The 27,415-nt window shown below is 46.8% G+C and overlaps 1 protein-coding gene across 1 annotated transcript in view; it reads right to left on the reverse strand.

Annotated features, from left to right (window-relative positions):
* The window catches only part of ODAD4 (outer dynein arm docking complex subunit 4), a 159,196-nt gene that overhangs the window by 78,680 nt on the left and 53,101 nt on the right, over positions 1 to 27,415 (reverse strand). The window contains exons 5-6 of the mRNA XM_078641410.1: positions 6,746 to 6,923; positions 5,486 to 5,710 (exon numbers count right to left, since the gene is read on the reverse strand). Of these exons, the coding sequence (XP_078497536.1) occupies positions 5,486 to 5,710; positions 6,746 to 6,923 (403 nt within the window). The remainder of the gene's footprint in view (positions 1 to 5,485; positions 5,711 to 6,745; positions 6,924 to 27,415) is intronic.

The following is a 27,415-nucleotide window of genomic DNA, read 5'->3' on the forward strand; positions in this document are numbered from 1 at the left end:
TGGCTGGTGCACCTGAGGAGTTTTCTGAAAGGGGATATGGCGGCCAGACAGAATAAACACCCTGTAATCACTAACTAAAGTGGATCTTCTGTTCTCTTTACTGGAGGACCTGGCCTGGCAGAATGGGCTGGACTGTTCCCATGAGGCACAGGGTCAAGACTGATTTGCAAATGGCTGGGTCTGAACTGGGGTGGCGAAGTGAGCTAAAGAACAATGATGCATTCAACTCAGATCTGTGACTAGGGGTGAGTGTCTGAAAAGTTTCAACGCTCTGTCCATTATCTCCTTGTGTTTGCTTTCTTTGCCCTAAGTTGGCAGGGTATGCCCAGACGTAGGTCCCTTGCTTACTTTGCCACTGGATTCAAGCTAGCCTAGCTGATGAGGGGTGTTACCCTGAAACCGGTCCCATGATGCTAGTTTCCAGTCCAGGGAGGACCTGGCCTGGCAGTTCGGGCTGGACTGTTCCCATGAGGCACAGGATCAAGACTTATTTGCATATGGCTGGGTCTGAACTGGGGTGGCAAAGTGAACTAAAGAACGATGATGGATTCAACCAAGATCTGTGACTGGGGGTGAGTGTCTGGAAAGTTTCAGTGCTCCATACATCATCTCCTTGTGTTTGCACTTTACTGGACCCCCACAGAAATTGACATAAACATTTATAACCTACTTACAAGTAATGAAATCAGAAATAATTGCAGCAATCGCCGAGCTTGCCAAGGACTGCAGCTAATAGGAGACTGAGTACCAGCAAGAGAAGAGAATATCTAATTTCTGAAACAGGAAGCAGAAGAGGAACATCTGTACGCTTGGAACCTAGAGATATCTTGGTGATTCCTGGCTCCTTCCCTCTGTAAGACAGGATTCTCAAGGAGGCAAGAAAATCGTAATGATACCCTATAGGGACAATGGATTCTGTGTTGTACCAAGAACTCCGGGTATTTTTAATAAAAGAAAAACCCTGATACGGATCACCATTATATGGAAAAGCTTCCAAAATACAATACAAGTGGCCTTTTCCTTTTTCTCTGTGGTTTCAAGTAAACTCAAAGACATTCCTGGAAGAGGGACAACAGGAGCTCAAGATGAGAAAAGATGAATGCTCAGCCATAAGGCAAGAAAATTCAGCCTCAATGCAGAAACCTAGTGGTCGCTGGAAAAGACCCAGGGGTTTTAGGAAGAAAACCATTAAGAGTAACAATGGCCCTTGGACAACCTTAGCAGAGGACCAAGGAGAAGGAATCCACTGGATGGCTGGATATAGGTAGCCCTGTTGCCTGTTGCTTGCTGGGACTTCGGCGTACAGCTGGGGGGCTTTGAAGTAACAAATTGTTAACAGTATTGAGGCTGGGAAAGATCTTGAAGGTATAATTGGCCACAGAGGATGATTCATTATCACAGCTAGGTTGTTTCTGGTCCCTACCTTCTGGGAATGCACAAAGTCGGAATTATTGATATTTGGCTTGTTGGGAGAAGGGGTTTTCATGGGAGCAGGAAGGGTTCAGGCACCAGGGTTTAATGTACTTAAATAATCACGTGAAACAAAGAGGGAATATAGCTTCCGGATCAGTCCCGGTAAAGCACGGGTACGTGCTGCCTAATATTTTGGCTCCGATTGGTGCCTGCTTCCTGGCATCTTCCAAACACTCCTGGGGGCCCTATTGAAGTTTTTCCCCTATTCACCGCACTGGCGCCATAACCGACCGTAACTTTGATTAGCTTGTATTTTTACTCTTGATTGAATATTCGTTCTGCCGAGACTTAGCATACCCTTCCGGGTTGGAATTATCACCGGCTTTGGGATATTACAGTTTTGGATTCAGCCACAGAGCCCTGAAGAGTCGGAGAACACGGTTTCTCTGACTAAACACGTGTCGCCTGGCTGTGTGTTTTTTGTGTTTGATGACCGATTAAAGAAAACAAAGATCTCAACGTTGGATTGGTTTAATTTGCTTTCAACATTTGTCTACATGATGTATTATCTTGTATGAGTCGCGGGACTATTGCTATATGTAATTGTGCTTGGTTCTCCTTCACAGATTAAGGGGTTTTTAGGGTCTCCCCTTCCTGACAGCACCATACTTAATTCTTTTTTCACGTATAGTTGGCGTAAATACTGCTTGAGCGCCATCACTTCCTGTCTACGAAAACTCTGTTCGATCTACCCTTATTTACATAATGACTAAGGAGAGTGGGAGTCACTAAAGATGAATCTGCTACCATGCTTACTTTATTTATTTAGGTACTCCCAGTAGCACTTCCTCTGGATGAGATCTCTTCCTTACAAGCATCAATTGACACCTTAAATGTGGTAGGGTAAGAAACTAAGGGGATCTAGGAAAGTTTTGAGGGCACACGAGTTCCAAAGGACTCGGCTTTCCAAATGTTCTTAAATATCATTGTGACCCGGTCCCTGGTACAACCCCGCCTGGCCTGTGCCCCCCTGAAACCTTACCGTTGTCAAGGACTTCCCACTCACGCACTTTTAGACAACCCCCTCGGGTCCGTAACAGTGTCAGAGCGAACAGCATGACCCACAGTGCCCCGCCCCTCTCTCTGTTCCAGGAACCTATCACCGGGCCTCAGGCACCGGAAGTACGTCACCGTGAACCCGGAAGGCCCGCCTCCGAGGCAGCGACAGCACCAGTGAAAAGCGAACGCCACTGTGAGGACGACGTCGGAGCATTGTGGCAGGATACTCAGACTGGTGTCGGAGAGCGAGAGGAAGAGCAAGCCGAAGAAGACGAGTGGTCGGAGGACTGGTGGAGCCCTTGAGGAGGTGGCTGAAGAGCGGCCGTAGCTCAACTGGAGAGCTACGGCGGACCGGGTGAGTAGCGTAAACCTCCCCGTGAGCACGCTAGGTGTTCAGTGTATATATTGTATAGTCCTCTCACCTTTAGGCACTTGTCGCACGTTAACTGCACTGTGATTACTGTAAAGCACTTCACCTTGCAAACACCCCTCTTCCCGCCACCGTCACCCTAACACACTTTCTCTGACCTACTTCCCTGACTTCCGTACGTTCCTCCTCCCCATAGAACCCTACCTCACTAGTCCTTCTTTTCTTCCCCCACACGTCCCGGTGTCGGTGTCAGCATACGATTGATACCAAGTTCGGTCTAACGGTCCCTTCTCTCTCTTATTGCCCTCCGAGGTATCTCCCCAGCTACGGAGACGAAGAACATCCCAAGACCCGGCAATAGAAGATCGTCGACCAGGAAGAACCACCCGTCTTACCGGACTGCCTTTGTCATCCTGTCTATTGACTTTCGTACCAATAAAACTCTACTATAGCCCACTATATCCGGCCTCCTTGCCTGATTTTCCGGCCCGCGACACCCCCACGATCACAATCATCATGTAGCCCAGCTGTGCATAGTATTAAAATGGTCAGTACGAAAAAGCGACTAGCATTGATTTCATATTGGAGCCACATTGGTGGAAGATCTAGATCCAGGTCTAGCCCTAAAATTATGTACATTTTAGATGTGGCAAGATTGAGACTGAACACTGGAGATGAAGCAACAAAGGGATACTGTCTCACTACCTTCCCATTGCCCTACAAACTGTTGTTTTATAACCCAGACTTCACTTCAGGGATGGAGGGATATCGGTTTGGCAAGCAGAGGGGCAGAGACCATAGAACATTGAGGGTAAGTGTAAATTCTCACTAGATGAATCAGAGAGATTACACTATTTTTAATTAAGGCAATTGTTACTATCCCAAGAGAACAGGGGGGAGCCCTCAGGGATGGCAACATGATTGGAAACACTTTTCTCCATGTTCGTGTCGACAAAGGGTTTGATAACAAATAAATATTGCCTTCTGTTGGACGTGAGTGGAGCAGTTGAGTGTGTATGCATACTTAAATAAGATTTATTTTTAGATAAAAGCATTATGCTCCCCAGATGTTGTGTGAAGATATTCCCAAGTTGATCCAGAGCATTCAGAATAGAGAAACAATGTACAAAGTTAGGTTTCACTAGTATTTGACCCTGAACAAATTGAAACACATGTATAGCAATGTGATGGGTAAATGTTGGAGAGGCTGCAGGATGCCATGCATAGGGATGAACTGCACATCTGCTGATGCAAATCCGTATAAAAGGAACCCTGAGGTGCCTTGAACCATCAGATCCAGACATTATAATTCTGAGCTTGAAGCCAATATACTTAGTACGAAACATCAAAAAGTGATTGGATAATACGGGTGAATATATATCTAGCTGCTAACAATCGATTTCTGTCTGCTGGAAAAGTATCCCCCAAAACTCAGGAGTGGACAGGGACGTTGTGGTAGGTGCTGGGCCATGGAACAGTTGACATGGAATTTACAGGAGAAGGGAAGCAAATTTGTGAAACTGCGGTATTCACACTTGGATTGTCTGAATTAGGGTTCACAAACTCTGGCATGCCTTAGATCATTACAGCATCTTCACTAGATAGATACTTAGAATCAAGATGCGCTAATTGGGTAGATCAGGACCTAATCTAGACTTTATTGAAAACCACAAGCCGGACAGATGTCAGAAGAGGATAGACTAATGAGAGAAGAGAAACCTATAATATCGCAAGAGCTTAGTAGTGGTATTGTACGCTGGGGCTAGGTGCTCTAAGCTTATTTAAAATAAATAAATAAATAAATAATCCACATTTGTAAAGCGCACAATCACCCGTAAGGGTCTCTAGGCGCTGGGGGCCGTCGGGAAGATTAAGCGAGCTATTGCCCAGAGTCACATGGTGCTGGGATAACCTGCCGCCGGAGCCGGGGATCGAACCCTGATCCCCAGATTCCAGCGTCAGTCGCCCTGGCCGCGGCGCCACAAAAGGCCATAAAATCTGTTTGAACCATTTTGTACTGAGGCAGAAATTAAGAATACCATTCTAAACACATTCTGCCAACTACAGAATAGGTAATAAAGCAAGCTGGATGTACACTAAACTTACTCTAATTATTAATCTATGAGAAAATTAGTAAAAACCAATGTGCTACACTTCAAACTTCATAAGCAGCAAAACTAAACATACCTCAATTATTTCTCAGCTCAAAATGTAATAGAATAGGGACCAAACAGTGCTCAAAACCTTGCAAGTACAAATCTGGCAAGTTAAACCTTCATACACAGAACCTACGCTTTGCAAACCATGTATTACAGATTATCTATTCTTATATTGTGATGTTACCAACTTGCATCTCCGTTTGTTCTGACTTAAGAAAGTAAAAAATTAGGAACTAAATCAAATGCCAACATTGCTGCAACTTGTGTGCAAACTTTAATCAAATTCGGCACATATTTTGACAATAATTATGGATACAACATTGGAAGAGCTAAACAAGAGAACATGCAGTCGTATTTCAACAGTTACATGGTTCTCCTTTTTTTTATAACATTAGTGGATAACTGAGAGATACAGATTCCAGACAATTTAGTTCAGAGCATGCTCTATAACCACAGTAAAATATCAGAACTCCCTTTCACTTACTTCGATCAATCTCCTGCAAGCTTTTCAGGATGTATCTGGTTGGATCTGCTGGTCTGACCTTCTTTTCCTTGATCCACTTATGCTCCAAGATCTTGCGGTCTCGTTCACGGGCATAGATGGGCTTCTGCTGGCGCCAGAAATTGGTCCTGGTATCCAGGTAAGTGATGCCGCTCATGATCAGATCTTTCAGTCTAACCCCGCCTCTTACGTTGCCTTTCACCAGGTCTACAATAATGATTAAAACACAGTGATTCACAGGCATGGCTCGAGATCAGCCAAGTACAAAATGTGTTTCAGGCATGAGCAAAATATTATTTAACTAAAACAAAATAATATTTAGTTAATTGTGTTGGTATATTCCTCCAACAAATTGCAAATTAGTTAGATGACTCTATTCAGTTATTTTTTATCATTTCCTTTATTTTTAAATATGATGGAACAATGGATGGTAGCCTTAATTGAGCCTGGGAATTGCATTAATTTATTGTGAAAATGATCCGAGTGTGGTGTCAACTGAATCATCAAGTAGCGGTGGCACAGAAGGCACACGGCTTCATACTGAAAACAAGGGAGATTAAACTCATCCATGTGTCTTCAGGTCAGAGTTGTAACACAAGTTGCAGGACAAGCTTGCCACTACACTGATTTGGCAGTGTGCCTCAGCCTTGTCCAAGAGGGACTGCTTTTTCGCATGTTTACCAAAGCATAAGACATTATTTACACTTATGCAATGTGTATAGAAGGCAAAAAAAGTATTTCTGCTGACTTTAAATTGTTCTGAAAACATCAGCTTTGTTTACATTGACCGAAAACTGCCATAAAATACCATGGACTTTCATTGTTATTGGTACAATGGATATTTAAATATGCTAACTAGTGAAGATTCCTAGCCCCTACTACAGATTTAGAATTCTCCCTGCTTGTGTCCTTGTATGTGGGAAGCAATCACAAACAACTTTGAAGGAAAGTGATAGACGGTTGCCTAAAATGGATCTGATGCTTTGTTCTGGTAAATTTGTATTGCAGATCACTAGTGGTTCTCCAGGGCTTCCCTGCACTAACAAAGGAACTTGAAACTATAATTTCGCTACATCCCCATATACAGGTAGCCACATGTTCTGAGTAGATGGATCTAATCTTGTGCTTCCCAAGCCCAAAAAACAAGCATTTGTGAGAAGGAGACAGGATGAGTCTGGAACCAGAGGATAGTTCTGGGAAATAATAGAACTAGTTGGGGTTAATTAGAAGAAGAATTATAACCTTCATCGTTGAGGAGCGTCTCCAGGTATGCCTTATCAATGTAAAGCTCTCCAAGAAGCTGCCGAATCTTCTTTTCTTTTTTCTCCAACTCTTCCTTCTCCAGTTGCAGCTGCCTGAAATCTTTCTTCACGTCTTTTTTTATGGGTTTGACTGGAATCTTCATTTGTGCTTGCTTACTCTGGTTGATGAATACAAAGCAAAATGTAATTGCAATTGTTAGGTTATGGTTTCCTACAACACATAAGCTAACACTTTTGCAATGGTGCTTAAACGTTTCTATATTTGTTTCTGAATGGGAAGTGGTAGTGTGGCACTTCAATTACAACTCTTGGGGTATTGTGGAGTGGAGGAAAAATGCAAAATGTTTGAAAATGTTTGAGCGAATGGGTGGGCAGCAGCACTGGTGTCACAGGTAAGGTATGGTAAAACAGGGGACCTGGTGATTGTGCCCTTAGTAGGTAAAGAAATATACTTGACGACCATATGGTAAAAGTCATATTTCTCACAGTACTGCTGGGAGACAAATATGGATTTTCCTTTTATGTCCTGCTCCTTTCATGAACTCAGCTTGTATGACTGCAAGTCACTCAGGCCAGGAAAAGGTTGACAGCGGTGGGAGAAATAAGGATAAGGTAATACCGTGACAACTGTTAGTTTGTACTGTGGATACTTATTTAGGGGTCTGGCAGCAATCGGGTGCTACTGGGAATCGATTGTGATAATCAGAGCCTTTTACCACAGGTGTTCTGGAACTTAACCTTACTATTGAGACCAAAACTGATCTTCGGGTATAACCTTTTAACACCTGACGTACAGTCCAAGGCGTTCTAATGGAGGTGAGTTGAGTTAGAGACTCAGCAATCACAAAAAATCTGATAACAATTAATAAATCTGCATCCGCCAGCAGTCTCTAAAAGAAAATTACTTTAATACCACCACATTATGCATTCACTGTACATAAGCAATATACCAATTGTAAATTAGTAACTAGGGTAATTTGTGAGACAGGCTAAATTCTTTTGTATGGATAGGTCTTATCTGGTAATGTTAACTTGCCCTTGGTCATTCAAGGGGAATTTCAGGGGAGTTCTCTATGAGGGACGGGGTGGAGGATTATTACTTTCAGTCCCCAAAAAAGCAGTTGTTATCCCCCACCCCACCTTCGGGATCACATTGAGACACTACCTTTTTGTCTCAGTTGTTGGTTCACACAGGCTGGGCCTGCAATTTGTTGTTGGCTGGCAGCTTTGCTGCTCACAGCCTTGCAGGACCCACTGAGTTGGACCTGTAGCTGATGCTAGTTGTGGCACATCATACATGCACCAGTGTATATTCGGTCAGGGCACCATAGGCAGCACCAGAAATATGGGTGGAGTGGCTCTGCGGCAGTAATTCCGCTCACAGTCAGGGGCGTTCTGCTCCATGAGTTCTTCCTCGAGCCCAGACAATGCCCCACAACCAAAGTTAGGAGCCTACTCCAGATAGAATGTTGAGGCACGCAACAGCCAATACCCATGGCGGTGAACAGGGACTGGCTTCTTTCCTGGTGCACCACAGTATGGTGTAACCACTGACAGTGGCGGTAAAGCAATGAGCGCTCTTGATGCTAGGCTTTAGCTTTCATTAGTGGAATCACCTACTAAACACGTTGTGGATTTTAAAGAAAGCCCCTAAATCTTGGGCACTTGTAGAAGCACTCACATGACCCAGACCTCTCCCGTCATCATGTATTGTGAATGTTCTCCCTGAGTTACAGCAGCCATCAGAGGTCCCCGCCTCCTCAGCCACTAGTCTGTCTTCCTACAAGGGCCCATGCAATGCTCCTCCTCAGCAGTTGGTGAGCTACTTCACCTCAAGGCAAGTGAAAAGCAGGTTTTCACTTGAAAACAGAATCTCCTGGCAGGCTGTCAAACTTCTCCAGAATCTGGTCCCAAATCTGGCAAGGGGAGTTGGTGGTGGATAACTCGAACCCTGGAGCAGAGAACTGTTCCTCAGCCACTGGTTTGGCACCCTGAGTTCCAGTAGTGAAACACTGGCTCTCTGGCTGAAAGGTTATGCCCTATCTTTATACTAAAGTTGCAGAGAGTAGTTGTGTATTAATGGAGCTGGCTTTCAGACCCATTCTGGGCAGTTCTGCTCTTTTACTTCTTCCATTCAGATTGTTCCAGCCAAGTCGTTGTCACAAGGGGTTTGCAGCCATGCATCACAAGAGACCCAAAACAATGGTACAAAAGAAATCGAGGTTGTCTAACCTACTTACCTGTTAACTTGTGGGAGACAGCTCTTGCAATTAACAATAAGACAGAAAATGTCTGGTAACCTACTACATAGGATTCCTGGAATGTCCTGGAGAAGCCAAGAAATTCACATCTGTTATCTGGCCTGTCTCCAACCATCCATCTTAGGCTCTACTTTAAAAAGGTGGGAGATGTCAATAGGCAACTTTCCCTGACAGGATCAGGCAAAAGTCCTCCCTTGTCACTAAACACAATTGCGGCTACCACTGTCAGTTCTGTACCATCCAGAGAGTGGTCGTTAGTCATGGTAGGAAGAGGATGCACCTGATTTTTCCATTGAGACCACAGAGCACTCAATCTGTATCACAAGAATACCTCCAGCATCCATGCATGATCATCATGTGCACTGAGGCAAGGGTAAAAAAGCTACAGCTTACTATGGTCAATTTGAGGCAGGGGCGAACGCAGGGGACCTTTCTTTATTCCAACTTGCACTGACACAGGGGAGCTCATTTGGTGTCAATAAGCAGAAACAATACAGAATCTAAAAGACAGCCAAAGAGGGGCGTAGCCTGCAGCCAAAATGAAATGGCACCTGACGACTGAGCTCCGAGACTGGGCCTCTCTTCCGGACTCTCCAGTGTGTCCAAAGACGATGGAGGCATTCCATGCCAGTGGCCATTAAATCGCTCTCAGCACACAGTGTAAAGCAACTGGGTACATGGGCAGCTCCCTAGAGCTTAGGGGAAGAGGCACTGGCCTGGAGGGTTGAGTGAGTGAAAGCAGCCATCTTGGGCCTAGCCCGGCTCCAATAGCACCAAAACGAGGCCGTCCTTGAGTAGAGAGAACACCCACAGACCTTACGGCCTCTTGCAGCTGGTTAAGTAAGAGGTGCTCAACCCCTGTGTACGCATAACCCTGGTGGTGTGAGTGAGCGTGGTAGAGTGCGCACATGACCCTGGAGCCCATCCTCAGAGGAAGGCAGTGGCTATATTTCTGCAGGAGATAGATATCATGCCCCGCAAGTGAAATTCAATGGAACAGCCTCATTCACCGTCCTTGGCTAGCTTTAGGGGTCTGCACAAACCTGGCACTTTGTGAATGGTACTCCCCCAGCAAGACCACAGAAAGCGGACAACAGAGGAAGGGTTTGAGCCTGGCACTTTCCAATTAGTGCGCACAGAGGATCATCTGATTTTGCAGTTCAATGCTCAAAGGGCTTGAAACCAACAGCCTGATTCATGTACGGGCCGTTTTGCGTGGCCCTAATAGCGAATCATAGCGACTCGCTATTGAGGACACGCAAAACGGTATTCATGTAGGAATTGCTAAATAAATAGCGATTCCTACATGTTCTCTATTTGCGAGTAGCAAATTGCTACTCGCAAAAAAAGGAATAACTCCCCATTCATTCCTATGGGCCAAAAGGCCCATAGGAATGAATGGGGAGTATCCCTTATTTGCGAGTAGCAATTTGCTACTCGCAAATCAGATAGCGATTTAAAGGGTGCATGGGGTGTCCAAAGGACACCCTGTAGCACCCCTTAAATGCACATTTGAACAGGTGTTGCGCACACACATGTCCAAAGGACATGTGTGTGTGTAACATGCAAAAGAAAAAAATGCACTAAAGTGCTTTTTTCACTATTTACGCAATTTACCACCAAGTCAGACCTGGTGGTAAATTGAGACCAAATATAGCGATTTCGCTATTTCTATTTGGTTGATGAATTGCATTTAAGGAATCTCTATTAGAGATTCCTTAAATCCAATTCCTCGCAAATATGCGAATTCTTAAATAGCGATTTTTGCATTTGGGATGATGAATACCAAATGCAAAAATCGCACTCGCAAAGGGCCAGATTCTCAGAATCTGGCCCTTTGCGAGTGCAATTTAGCTTCATGAATCAGGCTGCAAGATCCCCAGAGGGAAGGACTGAGCTTGGCTGTTCCATATTAGTGCACATTGTTAGCTGTACGATTTGGCATGACTTGGCAGTTTAACACCTATAGGGCTCGAAACCAGGGTCCGAGGTTATGAAAAAACGATCTTGATGTAAAACTTACATTTCCATCTGCTGCCCCCTCCCCCTCCCACACGAGAGAGCCCAAGACACTATGGTGGTGATAAGGGGTAATGGGGGTGCCCCCTTAACGAGGCAGGACCTGTAGTCCCATCTCGGTCACCTCCACAACAAACTAGCCAACATGATAACAACCCAAATGCAAGCTCTAAAATCTGGGCTGGCAGATGTCTCAAAGGAAATCCATTCATTGGGTGAGACAGTATCCACCAATGAGGATGGTACAAGAAGCATGATTCAGGACATCGACAAAATTACAAGACTCTGAGGCAAAAATGGAAACTGAAATTTCACACCTGTAGGAGAAATGTCATGATTTGGAGGACAGGTCAAGACAAGATAACATTCATATTAGACATGTCGAGGAGGAAGAAGACATTGTACATTTCTGCACAGAACCTTTTCGAGCAATCTTGAAAGACGACCAGAATGTGAATATACCTATCATCAGGGGACATTGAGTCAGAGCCCCTAGGTCAGATGAAGGCTCAAGACCAAGGGACATGATAGCTAAACTAGGTTTGCACACCGGAGGAAGCCCAGGACATTCTAGGCCTGCCGCAGAAGAGGACAACAACCTGGTAATGACACAGAACAGCGATGGAGCCCTAAAGAGATATCGGAGCGGAGAAGCCCAAAGTGACGTGTAGAGCAGCAAGTAAATGAGGTACTGATAGACTGTTAACAGCCAAAAGAACGATTTATCATGGCTCGCTCATCTGGCAATTACGTAACGTTATCTGCCCCATGAACCACAATTACCACGGACAATGGAGACCTTCGGTGGCTTTCACGGGGTTATGTACAGGGGCCACTACTGCAGGGTGCTTGTAAGATGACCTCGTGGGTACTTTCATGTGTGTAGTTGGGTTAATGCCCCGGTTACTAACCGGTAATCTTCATTTCTCTGAATATCGTCTTCCTCGCCACACACGTTACGAAGTGAGCTTCAGCTCCAAACCAGAACTCTCCAAAGCAATTAACATTCTATGCCTCCCATCCCTCCCCAACATGGCCGACCACTGTCACCCATGACATGGTACAAGGGTAGGGTTGACTCACCCCACTTCCTGTAGAACTACCAAGCCCCGAAAAGCAATCACATAAAGCAGACAGTAAAACAGGGAGGGAGGGAGGGATGGGAACTCATGTGGCGAGAAAGACAATACTCAGAGTAATGATGATTACCGGTAGGTAACCGGAGCATTACCTCCTCGTAAATCTTCCTCACCACCAGAGTTACAAAGTGAACACATACCCAAGCCCAGCGGCTTCGTAAACACTCACAAGAAACCACAGACTACAGGATAATGCAAACACCACGTTTAATCCAAAAAACAAATACAGATGGAAAAAAAACAAGGAGACATCCCTCAGCAGGAGTGACAATAAGAGCCGGAAGAGCCAGCCTGGAGAACAGCCTCAACAAAATCCACAGCAGAAGGACCACCCAACATCACCTTGTAGTGATTCATGAACATGTGCGGGGAGGACCACGTTGCGACCCTACAGATATCCTCATTAGAGAGAGGGCAAGAAAACAGACAAACCTTCGGGTAGACCAACCCTGGATCTGGGCAGAAACATCTAATCCCAGGGAATCATAGGACAGCAGGATTGTCTGCTTAATCCACCTACTCAGGGTGGAGAGAGAAGGCTTATGACTAGATCGAACAGGGCCAAAAGTGTCAAACAGACTATCACATTTGCAAAAGGGCAAAGTCTGTTCCAAATACAATAACACCGCCCACCGGACATCCAACAGAGAGAGACCAGAATCCACCCCGGACCAAATGATTGGAGGGAAAGTAGGCAGAATGACTTCCCGGAACGGTTGACAATCGACTGGACCTTGGGCAGAAACTTAGGATCGGGGCGTAAAACAATACGGTCTGGCAAGACACGCAAAAAAGGAGAAGACCGCAAAAAAGATCCCAGCTCCCCAATCCGACCAGCGGACACAGGGGCCACCAGAAACACCATCTTCATAGTAAAAAAATGTAATTTCCACGGACCCCAAGGGCTCAAACGGAACACCCTGAAGGTGTAGACTAGCCCAAGGCAAAATATTTATCACCGCTCACATCAAACCTTGCACCCTCCACCATTGATGCACGGGGCATAATCCAAAGCCAGAAGAGAAACCAGGCCCCTCCTCAAGTTTACCCTCCTCCCGGCCGGTAAAGACACCAGCCCCTTGGCCAACCTGGTCCTCGAACAAGGGATTTTCATAAGAATGGACTTCTAGGCTCCTTCAGCCTTCCAGTGGCGCAGCCACACCTGGTGCAAAGCTTGAATAGCAGCGCCCCCTGCAGTGGCTACAGCCCCAAAGGTATCAAAGGATATATCTGACAACAGTCTTGTCAGCTGTTCCATGACAGCCAGGGTAGGCAGTACGTCAGCTACTTGTTCCATCAGCTCGGCTAGGGATTAAAAATCCTTCAAAAGGGATTGAACTGTGTAGGAGTGGTAGGCAGAAGCTCTGATGGAAAAGCTGGCCACTGCTTAAGACCTTTTAACTGCCGCCTCCACTCATTTGTCGACAGGGTCCCAGGGGGAGGCATCCTCCGAAATGATGGACCCATGAGAAGATAACCCCCCATCAGGGAGTCCACCTTCACAGCAGATGGGTAAATCCTTCCCAAAATCTCGAATGGTGTAGCGCTACGAGAGATAGCGTGGGAAGGACTATTTGTCCATTTTCTGCCACTCATTGTCAATCACCCTCTTTATAGAAGGATGCAAGGGCAGGGATTCAGGCTTCCGTCTCATAAAAAAGTCATCCACCTCCTCCTCCTCCACTGGAGGAACAGAAAAGGCCAGGTTATCCTTAAGTGCTGCAGGACCTCCTTCAGTTCTTGTCCTTGCACATATCTGCCCCGGAGATCCTCCTTCCCCCCCTCAACATCAGCACTGTTGGAAGGCTCCATGTGCTGTTTCTTAGGGGAAGAAGGGCCATTCCTCTCCTTAAAGGCTGCAGCCACAGCAGCCTGAATCACAAATTGAATGGCCAGAAGCGAAGGAGTTTCTGAAGGGGCCAGCTTGCTGGGAGCCTCACCAGCATTCATGGCTAGATCCCACAGACAGAAGAAAACCCTAGCGATATGCCATTAATTAGGAAAATGCTGTTGTGAAACAAACACGACCGAGAGAAGCAACCGGTTGCCAAGCAACACCATTCCAAACACGGGAAGTCGGCCGGGTGATGCGCCTCCCTCCGGAAGGCAGGGCAGGCAGGAAGAGGGAGGTCATAAAACCCTTAGATCACCCTACCGCAATGCCGGCACAAAGATGCTCTGGAAGGCGCCTTGTGATCACTGCCAGCAGAGACACTGGGCCGCAAGCAACACCGGCGTACCAGACGGCCCCAAGAGTAACTCTAAACAGGTAAGAGATCCGGGACGCCAAGAGAGGACAGGCAGCGCCGATCCTGACAAAAAATGAGCCCGCTGTGCAGGGCCTCCAATTCTGTGTGAGCTTACTCCGCTGATGCCTCCTATACTTGTTCTGGTATATTGCGGGGGCTCAAACTGCTGTTGGGTTTTTTTGATCCGTCCATCATGCAGGTTATTGTTCAGGCCTCCGTTCTGTCGAGACTGGATTACGCTAGCTCGCTTTATCTGGGGACGAACAAGACTGAAATTCTGAGATTACAGATGATCCAAAACGCAGCTGCTAGAACTCTCCTTGGCCCCCCTGGAACCTGCTCTTCTACCAGTGCTATTCGTCGGCTACACTGGTTGCCGTTGGCCCGACGTGTAGAGTTTAAGTCTCTCTGCATTGCTTTTAAAATTCCGAATGTTTCGTCTCCCAGCCTTTTGGCCAACCTGCTTTCATCTTATACACCCACCCGTCAACTCCGCTCAATGGTTCATCATCTGGCGGTTGTTCCCCGGGTAAGGAGGGTGTGCGCTTGGTGGGCACTCCTTCCGCACACTGACAGCCAAACTCTGTAATTCTTTTCCTATACATATCCGCAGCCTTAACAACTACCCGGCTTTCCGTAAGGCTATTAAAACCCACCTTTTCCCTCCACTATAGGACCTGCTTCTGTTAGTAGCCTCCTAATTTCTGCTATTAGCGCTGGGACGCCCTTTGCTGGAGCAGCTGTGCACTTTATAAATAGGGCTCCCGGTTTTTCTTTTTTACGGATTTTTACATATATATACAGACGGAAAACAAGTTTTCCTTTATCTGTATTTATATGTAAAAAACGGGAAAATACTAGTACATTTTGTTCTGCTGCAATCTGGTGTCTCCCCCTCCTTAGAGGGTTAAGAGGTGTCAGCCCGGGCTGAGACACTTTCCCGGGCAGACACAGAGCTGCCAGCCACACCAGAGCACTTCACAGGTCTTTGAAAGACCATTTACTTGTTAATGAGGCTTCACCCCTTTTAGAGCCCCTGCCAGAGTCAGATTAGGAGCCTCTTTTCACCTCATTGTTGTGTGAGTTGTGGCTCTTGTACCATGTGCTGAAATGACGCACTGGAAAAATCATTTGTAATTATTTAATGCATAAAACATTTAAAGATATTATGAAAGCATTAAAAACATGGACCATGTTTTTAACGCTTTCATTATATCTTAAAATGTTTGTTGCATTCCAACAGGCAGGCTGCATGAAGCGAAATTAAATATTTCATTAAACAACACAGAGTGCATGTACATTAAATAATTACAAATGATTTTTCCAGTGCGTCATTTCAGCGCAATGAGCACTGTCACCAACCAATCGGATGTCCACTGTAAGAATTCCGCCCAGGGAGAGGAAGGAACACGGCCAGACTGCAGTATAATAACGACTGGTACCACATTGCCCGCACAACCTGCTGAGTGGCAGGTGCTGGCTGTGCTGATGTCCATAGGGGACAAAGCTTAGCTAACGCAGCATCTTACATCTATACGTATTGCGGTCGTCAGGCAATGGGGCCTGACGATGGTCTCATATGCTGATGACACGCAGCTGGCGGTCACGTTGAGTGGGGACTCTGATGTGGAGGCCCTCAGGTTCCGGGACGGCTTACGGGCAGTGGCCAATTGGATGAACTCTAACTGTCTCCAGTTGAACACCAAGAAGACAGAGGTCATGGTGGTAGGCAAGCAAGTGGGGTTGTGGGGCGACGACTGGTGGCCTTCTGAACTGGGTGTGACCCCCTCTCTGGTATCGGAGATAAAAAATCTTGGGGTTTGGCTTGATCCAACACTTAGTTTTATCTGCCACACCAAGAGGGTGGCGGCCTCTTGCTATGGCGTTATTAGAGGACTAAGGCCTATAATGAGATTCTTTGATGCCCCCACCAGACAGCTGGTGGTTCAGGCATCAGTACTGTCTCGACTGGACTACGCCAGCTCGCTTTTGGCCGGGATAAATCAGGCTGAACTTATTCGGCTGCAGCGAGTTCAAAACGCTGCGGCCAGAATAGTGGTAGGTTTGCCTAGACGGTGCTCGGTCTCCAAGACGATGCACTCGCTTCATTGGCTCCCTGTAACTCAGAGGATTAAATTCAAGGTTCTCTGCCTGGCATTTAAAATCCTCAAAGGTATGTCTCCCCAAATTCTGGCGAATCTTCTAATTCCTTATGTCCCTTTGCGGACTCTGAGATCTTTGGGCCAGAACTTGGCAGTGGTTCCACGCTTCAGGCTGAGTAGAACTGGCGGCCGCTCCTTTCGAGTACTGGCAGCGAAGTGGTGGAACCTCCTCCCTTCTGAGACTCGGGCAATTGATGACCTTCTTCAGTTTAGACGCGCTATCAAAACCTTATTGTTTGTCTAAATTTAGGTTCTTCTCTGCGCCAGACTGATGTTGTGTTGTGTTTGCCTTCTAATAGCGCCAGGACGCCCCTTTGCTGGGGCAGCTGTTGCGCTGTACAAATATTCATAACATAACATAACATTGATCTCTGTGGATTATTAATCTGATACAACATGAAAACGGTCACTCTCTGTTACATCTGGATTTTGCAGTGAGCTGCAGCCACAGTACAACAGCAAAGCATTAATACTGTCTAGACACAAATAAACGATTCCCATACTAAAGGCTTGTGCTGCGTCTGGTAATTCGTTTTGGACAAAGTTTAATGGTGTCCGTGTCCTGAAGTTGCCCTGAGTACACTGGATCCGGTCAACTCTGGTATGTTTGTACATGCGCTCGAACGAAAATGCTTCTAAAGAGTGTCACGCGCGGCGTGCACTGCGTGCGTCAACCTGCAGTGTCAGGCGTGTATTAAACAAAAACCGAATCATTACACTTAACACAGCTCTGCACGTTTGTATCATGGGAATTCAAGCCAATAGGCTTAAATCTTTCAAACAGGAACAAAGAGTGGGGGTTAAGTTCTTCCCAACAGCAATCTTCCTTTCGCCCCAAGCAGGAGTCTAATGACCCAACATGAGCGGTGTCCTGCCTGCCTCCAGGCCTTCGACAGAGATCACAGATTGGGGCTTATTTACAAGCTCCTTGCGCCGCTCGTACGTCACTCTTTGTTCATTTTCCAGGGTGGCATTAATCATTTCGGACATAGGGCACAATGCTGTCGTGTTCTAGCCTGTCCCCTGACAGCACGCTGGGAAATGGTGCATCTTCTTACATCACAGGCAGGGCCGGACTGAGAACCAAAACCGGCCCTGGCAAAGTGCTCGGCCGTATCCCCCCCCACCCACGGGGGGTTGGGGTTGCTGCCGAACTCTTTGCCAGGGCCGGCTTTCGGCCGATTTTGTTACAGGGCCGGTTTTGCAGCTAGGCTGCAAAAACGGCCCTGTAACAAAACCGACCCCCCTGGGACCCAAAACCGGTTCCCACCCGTGCGGCACACCGGGGGATTGCCCGGTGCCCGCTACGGCCAGTCCGGGCCTGGTCACAGGGCATGGCAAATCTTTAGCAACATTCTTGAAACAGCCAAGACGCACCACATTTTCAATTCAAGTAGTGTTACAAGAAGCTTGCCAGTCTCCCTGGAACATGATATGGGCAGACAAAGGAGTAATAAACAAGCATTTTCAATGCAATAAGTCTTGCATTTACCCGAGTTTAAGCTATTAGCATTGTAAATGACAATGCCTTTTATTATTATTTTTTTTTAAAACAGATAAATAAAAGGCATTGTCATTTACAATGCCAATAGCTTAAACTAGCGTAAATGCGAGACCTATTGCATTGCAAATGCTTGTTCTCTTCTGCACACACAAAACATCAATCCTCATAGTAATAGCCAGGGACAGCTTTAGTGCTGGTGGGGCACCATTGGGTTGCAGCTGAAGGCAGTGTGAGTTTCTCTCAGTGGGGCAGTATGGTGTTCAGTGGGGGAAAGGATGTGGCATTCTGCCAATGACAGAAACTGCAAGGCTCTGAGACAAATAGCTTGTGATAGCACATTTAAGCATATTTGGGACATTTTGCAAATGGTAAAGTTTTCAAATGAATGTATAGTGTTGACCAATAACAACTGAGCGCATGTGTACATTGTCAATTTAAATAAATGTGGAAAAATACTAGCTGTAGCGTCGTCTTTTGCTTGTGGCAAAAATAAATGTGGATAAATACAGAAAAAATGCCCGGAAAATAAATATGGATAAATACAGACGGAAATGGCAAAAAAATAAATACCATAAAACCGGGAGCCCTATTTATAAAATGGTATACCATAAGAGAACAAGGGGGGGGGGCAAATACAGCGAGCCCGCTTCAGCAGGGCCTCCGCCCCGGGCATATGGACCGGCTAATGCACGGCATCTCCCCACTTACCTGTAAACACGCCCATGAGAATCTGCAGCGCAGAACCAAAAAAACTAGAAGTAGGGATGGTAGTCCCTCCCCTTGTACCGTGTCAAGGGTAACGGTGGTCAGCCATGTTTGGGAGGGCAGGGAGGCATAGAATGTTAATTGCTTTGGAGGGTTCTGGTGTGGAGCTGAAGCTCACTTCGTAACTCTGGTGACGATGAAGACTTACGAGGAGGTAATGTCCTTATTGTATAAGTTTGTATAAGTTGTATAATCAGAGGATGTGATGAGTTGAGGGGTGGGGAGGGTCAGGAGGGAGTAGAGGTCACAGTGCGACTGTTCATACGAAGGGGAATACTCTGTTTCCTCTCCTCATTACATCTAGGAAACCTGCTGGGGATAAATACAGAGGGAGGGGAGGGTTTACTCTTTCCTATACATCTATATAATTGTTTACACCCACGTGCAACACACACTCCCATTGCCACCGTGGGCAGTGGTGTGGACGACACCCCATGCCACAGAATCAGGTCCTGACAAACCCAACAAATGATATGTGTAGTATCTTGGAACGTAAAAAGCTTAAATGCCCCCATTAAACGCCATAAGGTTTGGCGAAAAATGAAGGAGGCAGAGCTGGAAGCAGTGTGCCTCAAGGAAAAACGCCTCAAAGTCTCTGACGCACACCTAATGCGAAACAAACTCTAACCCACCCACATTTTTCCTGCCAGCCGCTCAACAAAGTGCAGAGTAATGGTAGTGATGCACGAGGACTTTCCATGCAAACTGGTACAAGTCCATGAAGACTGCACTGAGGGTTGTTATATCTACTTGGAGGGCCTCCAAAAGGGGAAACCATGCAACATATTCAATGTCTATGTACCTAGTCATGGGCAGGATAACTACCAGACCCAGCTTATTAATTAGCTGAATGCCTGGGCGCCCACCTCACTACTATGGGTTGGTTACTTTAATACGGTACCAAACCCTCAGTTGAACAGATATCCAGGGGATAGGTTTCTACAGGGTGCCATGTTGCCAACGCTTCTACAAACTCTTGAAGAGTTTGGCAAGATAGATCTATGGAGACAAATGCCATCCTGATGCACAGGAGTTTCCCATTTTTTCACATGTCCATAGAGAACACTCACAAATAGATCTTATGTGGGGGACACCAGACATCCTAGAAAATACATAGATTGTCAAACACAAGAGATTAGTGGTCTCCAACTATGCTCTAATTTAATCGGAGGGGGTGGGTCAATATCGACAGGCAATAAAACAACATGGAAATTTGATAAATCCCTGCTAATGGATAGGTTGGCCAGGCAAGCCCTACAGGACATAATAACAATAACAATAAGGAGTATGTCATGGGGGATGTCGCACACATGGGATGCGTTAATGTGGTCTTGCATGGACAGTGCATCACAAGAGTGTTAGACAGTGTATAATATATGGGGATCATAAAGTCTCCCTAGAAGCAGATTACTAAGTTGCCACAGATCACAATAGAGATACATGCTCCCTACAGCACCTGAGGGAGGCCATTGCTATTAGGGGGAAACTTGAGTTGCTAATTAAGGAGAAGTTGAAAAAAGGGCTACTATGTCTCTGAAAAACTTCTATAAGCAGGCCAACAAAATGGGTGCACTACTAGCACAGCTTCTCAGAAGCCAAACAGTTGCTAGATGCATCCCTGCCCTTCGGGATCAGGGGAACATAATGCCTGACAGCCCCCAGAACCAGCTCAAAGCCTTTGATACTTTTTATGAAGAACTGTATCAAGAGTTGACTATAGATCTTACCAAAGCACAGACCATCATTGAGGAGGCGCGAGTACACACCTTAACAGCAGCAATAGGGCCAAGTTTAAGGAATGAATAAATGATGAAGAGGTCTCAGCTGCAATCCTAGCTCTTCAAGCCGATAAATCCCCTAGTCCAGATGACCTCACGAATTGGTTCTATAAGCATTTCAATGAAATTCTGATCCCACACCTTACTGCCCTCTTTAATTTCTTTCTCTCCTCTCAAGCAGTGTCCCCGTCAATGGCAGAGGCACATATAACACAACCCGGCCACGGAATGCAGCTCATACTGACAGATCGCGTTGTAAAATTCAGGTGCAATTTTTTTTTACGAAGGTCCTTGCGAATAGACTGCTATCTCACATGTTTCACTTGAGAGACCCAGACCAATTTGTTTGTTTTTCGCACCACCAAGTGGCTGACAATATTAGCGAGTGCTACACCTAGTCTAAAAGGCCACCTTTAGATCCATTCCAATTGCTTTTCTGTCTCTAGATGCTGAAAAACATTTAACAGAGTCAATTGGACCTTTCTTTTCAAGGTGCTGGAGGCAATAGGGTTGGGACTCTGCATGCTAACCCGATAGTGGCAAGTTACCACTCTTTTGTGTTCGAATTCTGGTTAATGAGGCTAGGTCAAGGGGGATTTCTCTATACCAGGAAACTAGGCTGGGGCACCTGCTGTCACCGCTATTGTCTGTACTTGCTGTCAAACCTTTAGCGGCAACTATGATGATTTTGATTTGATTTGATTCAGATTTGTAAAGCGCGTAGCTACCCAAGGGCGTCCCAGCACTGATACTCGGCCTGCTTGATCCAGAGAAGGGGTAGATTATGGGAAAAGCCAAGTTTTCAGTAGCCTGCGGAATACCAGTAGGTTGGTTTCCCTTCGGATGGGGAGCGGAAGGGCATTCCATAGCCAAGGAGAGGGAGTCTGATCTCAGCTGTCTATTGGATTTATGGGGTTTGATGAGGGGTCTCAGAATGGGGGGGGCCTCTGCCATGAAGTATTTTGTGTGAGATACAGAGGGTTTTGAAGGTAATCCTTTCTTGAATTGGGAGCCAGTGTAATGATTTGAGGGCAGGTTTGGCGGAGCATCTGGGCTTTGTCCCAGTGTGGAGCCTTGCGGCGGCATTCTGGGCACTTTGTAGTCTGTTGATGACCGATATTGGGGCACCCAGGTACAGGGCGTTTCCGTAGTCCAGTCTTGAGATAATAAGGCCCTGCATTAGCATTTTTCTGGACTGGAAGGGAATTAGGGGGAGGATTTTCCGTGCTGTCCGTATCAGGCCGAAGCATGTACCGGCAGTTTTTCTTGCTTCGACTTTAAAGTTGAGGTCTTGGTCCATCCAGATGCCAAGGCTCTTAATTTCCCTTTTGGGGGTGGGGGGAGTCCCCATACAGGGTGGCCATGAGAGAGAGGGGGGAAGTTTGCGTGGGTCGCCAAGTAGAAGGATCTCTGACTTCTCTCCGTTGAGTTTAAGGCGAGAGTCGCACATCCATTTTGAAATGTTCTGGAGCCAAGTGGCCAGGTTATCCAGACATTTGGTCGACTGGTTTATGGAGACGACCAGTTGGGTGTCGTCAGCGTACATGACTACCTTTATGCCAAAGGTGTCACGATATCTTCTAGGGGGGACATGTATACGTTAAAAAGTGTGGGGCTCAAGGAGGAGCCTTGGGGGACCCCACACTGAAGGGGGAGAACTCAGGAGTTGACAGAACCGTCGGCCACCTCGAAGGTTCTGTATTCTAAAAAGGATTTGAGCCAGGTCAGGGCGGTCCCAGAAATTCCTGCCATGTTGAGACGGTGGATAAGGATGGCGTGGTCCACCGTGTCGAAAGCGGCGCTCAGGTCGAGGAGGATCACTGCCACTGATCCTCCTGCATCTAGGATGGTTCTTGCTTCTTCGATCACGGCCAGGAGAGCGGTGTCCGTGCCCTGTCCTGGTCTGAACCCTGTCTGGGAATGACGGAGAAGGTTATTGGATTCAAGGAAGGTGGAGAGTTGGTGATTTACGATCTTTTCAGCCACTTTGCAATGCCCGGGAGAAGTGAGATTGGTCTGAAGTTAGTCAGATCAGCGGGGTCGAGGTGAGGTTTTTTGAGTAGCGTGCAAACTGTTGCTTTTTTCCAGTTGGTGGGGACAATGCCTTGGGTGAGAGAAGCATTAATTAGTTTGGTAAGGGGGGGAGACACCGTGGAGGCAACCAGTTTTAACTTGAACATGGGGGCTGGATCTGTAGGGGCTCCACTCTTCACAGAATTTAGAGTGGCCAGAAACAGCTCCGTGGATACCGGGGAGAAAGCATTAAGGTGAGGGATATCAGGGCAAGTAGAAGGGGGCTGTGAGTCTAAGAGTGTGCTATGGGTGGGGATTGTTTTTAGGATATTGTTAATTTTGGAAGAGAAGAACTCGGCTAACTGATTACATCTGAAGCCTGATGGATCCACACTGGGCTGTGGTTCCGGGGCTTTTGTCAGCAGGCGGACAATGCGGTATGTTTCTTTAGAGGAATTTGCTGCGGCTAGTATTTTTCCTTCGAAAAAGGCCGCTTGAGTGTTTTTTATGCAGGTTTTATAGTCCTTCATAGCTGACCTATATTCACCTTTACTCTTTGTAGCCCAGTCCTTTCTCCAGAGGCGTTCGAGCTTTTTGCATTTCTTTCTTAATTCGCGCAGCTCGGGTGTGAACCAGGGTGATTTAAAAGTTCCCTTCTTGCAAGGGAGTGGCTTATTGGGGAGGACTGAGTCGAGGGATTGTTCGATCCAGGCTCGGAGTTGGTGATCCGCGAGGGATGGATCTGAGTCGATAACAGTGGTTGCCAATTCAAGTGACCAGGCTGCCGTATCTAATTTTGACCAGGGGCGGGACGGCGCCTGGGGGGGGGGGGGGTCTATCAGGGGCTTCGATGGAGATTTGAAGCTTAAAGGGGATTAGGTGGTGGTCTGATCTGGGCATAGAGAGGGGGTCGCCTACTACTAATTCGGGGATGTTCGTAAAGATGGGGTCCAACAGATGGCCCTTGGAATGGGTAGGCTGATTCATTTTTAAATGAAGGTTGAGGGAGGCTAAGTCTTCCTTGAGATCATCCGCTATTTTGTTTGACAGATCATCCAAGTGGATATTTAGGTCTCCTAGGACTGTAAAGTTGGGGGATAGGCAGGCGAGGGAAGAGATAGTTTCCACTAGGGAATTACAGAATTGACCTTGCTGCCCTGGCGGACGATAGACAAGGATGCCCGAGAGTGTTTTTAAGGGGGATATTTGGATAGAGAAGCAAACGTTTTCACAGGCCTGAATCGGACTGTCCTTAAAATGGCAGGACAGATTGTTTTTGAAAATAATCGCGACTCCACGCCCTATCCCGGTTAGTCTATCGTGGTGTTTTATTAGGTACCCAGGTGGCAGTGTTAGAACTATGTCTGGGTCCGATGTTGTGTTGAGCCAGGTTTCAGTGAGGAAAAGTACCTCGAGTTCTGACTCCAACACGAGCAGATTGATCTCTGCGCTGTGTTTAGGGAGGGACCTACAGTTAAGGAGGGCCATCTTGATCCAGTGCTTTTTAGGAGGGGTGTGTGGAGTCAGACTGTATGGACATTGAGGGCAACTAGTTTGACGTTCTACTAGGGAGATCGTATGGAGGCAGGGAGCGGGAGAGAAGTTCCTAAGCTGGAGGAGGGTTTCGCGGGAGTACATGGTTGGAAGCGGTATAGATGTTGCAGAGATCCTGGGCCCAGGGCCCTTTTGGGCGCGGACGGGCGCACACGGGCTTGCCTTAGGCGCGCCCGCTGCGCTCGTCCGCTGCGCTTCCTAGTGGGTGTGGCCATTTGTACTGGGGATTGGCAGGAGGGGCGAGCACTAGTCTGCCGACCCACTCCTCGACCAAGATGGCGACCCCTCACCTGACAGAAGCCCAAACTCGGCTGCGGCGGTGAGAGAGAAGCGCAGGGCACGTAGGGATCAGTGCGGCATAAATCGCGCCAACAGGTAAAGTGAAAGTGTAATTTTACAATGATAAAAACAGTTTTAAAAGTGACAACTTTAAAAAATTGAGGAGAGCTTCCCCGGCTTCCGCCTCAGGGATTCAGTGCAAGCGAGTGACACGCGTCTGCAGTAACGTGGCTTTTGTACTGAGGATTGGCGGGAGGGGCGAGCACTAGTCTGCCGACCCACTCCTCGACCAAGATGGCGACCCCTCACCTGACAGAAGCCCAAAGTCGGCTGCGGCGGTGAGAGAGAAGCGCAGGGCACGTAGGGACCAGTGCGGCTTAAATCGCGGCAACAGGTAAAGTGAAAGTGCAATTTGACAATGACAAAAACAGTTTTAAAAGTGACAACTTAAAAAAATTGAGGAGAGCTTCCCCGGCTTCCGCCTCAGGGATTCAGTGCAAGCGAGTGACACGCGTCTGCAGTAACGCAGCTTTTGTACTGGGGATTGGCGGGAGGGGCGAGCACTAGTCTGCCGACCCACTCCTCGACCAAGATGGCGACCCCTCACCTGACAGAAGCCCAAACTCGGCTGCGGCAGTGAGAGAGAAGCGCAGGGCACGTAGGGACCAGTGCGGCTTAAATCGCGGCAAAAGGTAAAGTGAAAGTGCAATTTTACAATGATAAAAACAGTTTTAAAAGTGACAACTTAAAAAAATTGAGGAGAGCTTCCCCGGCTTCCGCCTCAGGGATTCAGTGCAAGCGAGTGATGACAGGCGGACATAGAAGGGATGGGCTTTGGCAGGAAGCGACATACTATGCATCGATTTGCGGATTATATCTTCCTCACTGTGACGAGCCCCACATGATTGATCACGAAAGTGATGGAGTTTCTGAGTGCATATGCTCCGATATCTGGGTACAAAGTGAACCTAGATAAGTCGGAAATGCAGAGTGTGGGGTTGATGCCAGAGATGTGTGATGATACGCCAACCATTTCTGATTACTTAAAACCCTTCTCAGAACTCTGTGTGATGAGTTGATTAGACTACTCCAAATTTGCTGGGCTTCAGGGAAGCACCTCAAATACCTGGGAGTGTACATTACCCCATGCTTGCTCCAGCTATATGCAGCCAATTACCCAGGCCTTTTCAACACTATCAAAGCTGACTTGTCCCAATGAAAATTGCTGTATATCTCTTGGCTGGGAAGGCTGGCTGTCATTAAACAGAATGCCCATCACCGATTGCTCCTCCTTTTTCAGGGACTCACAGTCAAGGTCCGGGAGAGCAAATTAAAACATCTGCAGAAGCCTATTGACTACTTTATATGGGGAGGGAAGTGCACAAGAATATCACGGGCTGTGCTGTGAGGGTCCAAACATCAGGGAGGATTAGCACTTGCGCATATTCGCAAATACTATCAAGCAGCCCAGATTTGAGTATTTTGTGAGTGGTCCCTTTACGAAACAGAGTGACACTGTATGCACTGTATGCATATGGAGGCAGCGGTGATGGGACAGGCCACATGGTCTGTACCATGGCTCCTGAAAGAAGCAAGATTGGCAGGTTGCTATGTATCTGAGATACTGAACCCCTCCTTTGAGATTTGGGATAGCCTCGCCAAAACCCCCAAACTGACTGTGTTCCCCTCTCCTTTTACACCTCTGTATGGCAATAAAGACTTCATCCCTGGAATGAAGAGATGGTTTGTGTAAAAAGTGTACAGTACAACATAAGGAGAATCCCCATATAAAATAATGATGCTGTGGCACATCATATCCCAACATTTAATATATGCACGGCCAGGCTGATGGGTTATGTTGGAGAGGGTGTGTAAAATCCAAGCAGGGGATTTTATTAATGTGTGGGGGGCATGTTTTTCTGGAATGAGGTCCTCAGTCATATTAGAGGGGTGATAGGCAATCCCTTACGTCCAGACCCGGGGACAAACATCCTGGGCCTTCGCACAGTGGGATACACCTATTTGACAAAGGGCGACTGGAGATTAATCTTTAACATGATCTTTGCAGCAAAACAGCTCTTAGCTCAAAAATGGAAATCGTCCGCAATTCCTACAATATATGAATGGGCACTGATAGCGATGGAGAAACAAACTTGGTGGCTCTGCAACATGGTGCATACATTTGATACCCAATGGCAGCCCATGGTTGACTATCTTGGAGACGATGGGCCAGGCCTAGGGAGACCCAGGTCGCTATGCTTGAGCTGGCTTTCGGTTTAATAGGGAGTGTTTGAGCATAATGCAGGCAAGACGAAAATAGAACACTGATTTTGAGATGAGGTGTGGGATTGTGCATTTACACCTTGAGATTGCTGTGTGGGGAGTGTTTGTGAGGAATGCATGGACTTTTTGAGTGGGATTGGACAGAGGATGGGGTGGAGGTTGAAGTTAGGGTTCCTTTTTCCTCATTAATAAAAGGAATGTCCTGTTATAATGGGCCGTCTGCCTAAGGTTTTTACCTGTACTTGCTCATATGCGTAGCGGACCTTGTCTTGATTGTAATGAATCGCGATGTTTCAATAAAATATCGTTGTACAAAAAAAAAGAAGAAAAGACAGACTTAAATCTGTATCACTTCATCTCACATGGACCACACAACCTTGGAACTCGTTGGGCCCACAATTCAGGAGTCTTCCAAGTATGGCAGCAGTCAAGAAAAATAAACAACAACATACGTCTTAAAAGAGGCTTCATGATCCCCTTCAAAACCTTCACTACCACTTTCCCTACCTCCAAAAACGACTTGGCCTCGGTAGTACAGAGAGAGACCATTAAAGAAGCCCAGACCTGAGTAATTATCATGCGATCCCTGGTTCACCCCAGGCACAGTTCCTTCAACATTTGTGAAAGAGTTTAAGAAAATGAGG

The sequence above is a fragment of the Lissotriton helveticus genome, chromosome 5_1 (assembly GCF_964261635.1).
Source record: "Lissotriton helveticus chromosome 5_1, aLisHel1.1, whole genome shotgun sequence".
NCBI classification, from domain to species: Eukaryota; Metazoa; Chordata; class Amphibia; order Caudata; family Salamandridae; genus Lissotriton; species Lissotriton helveticus.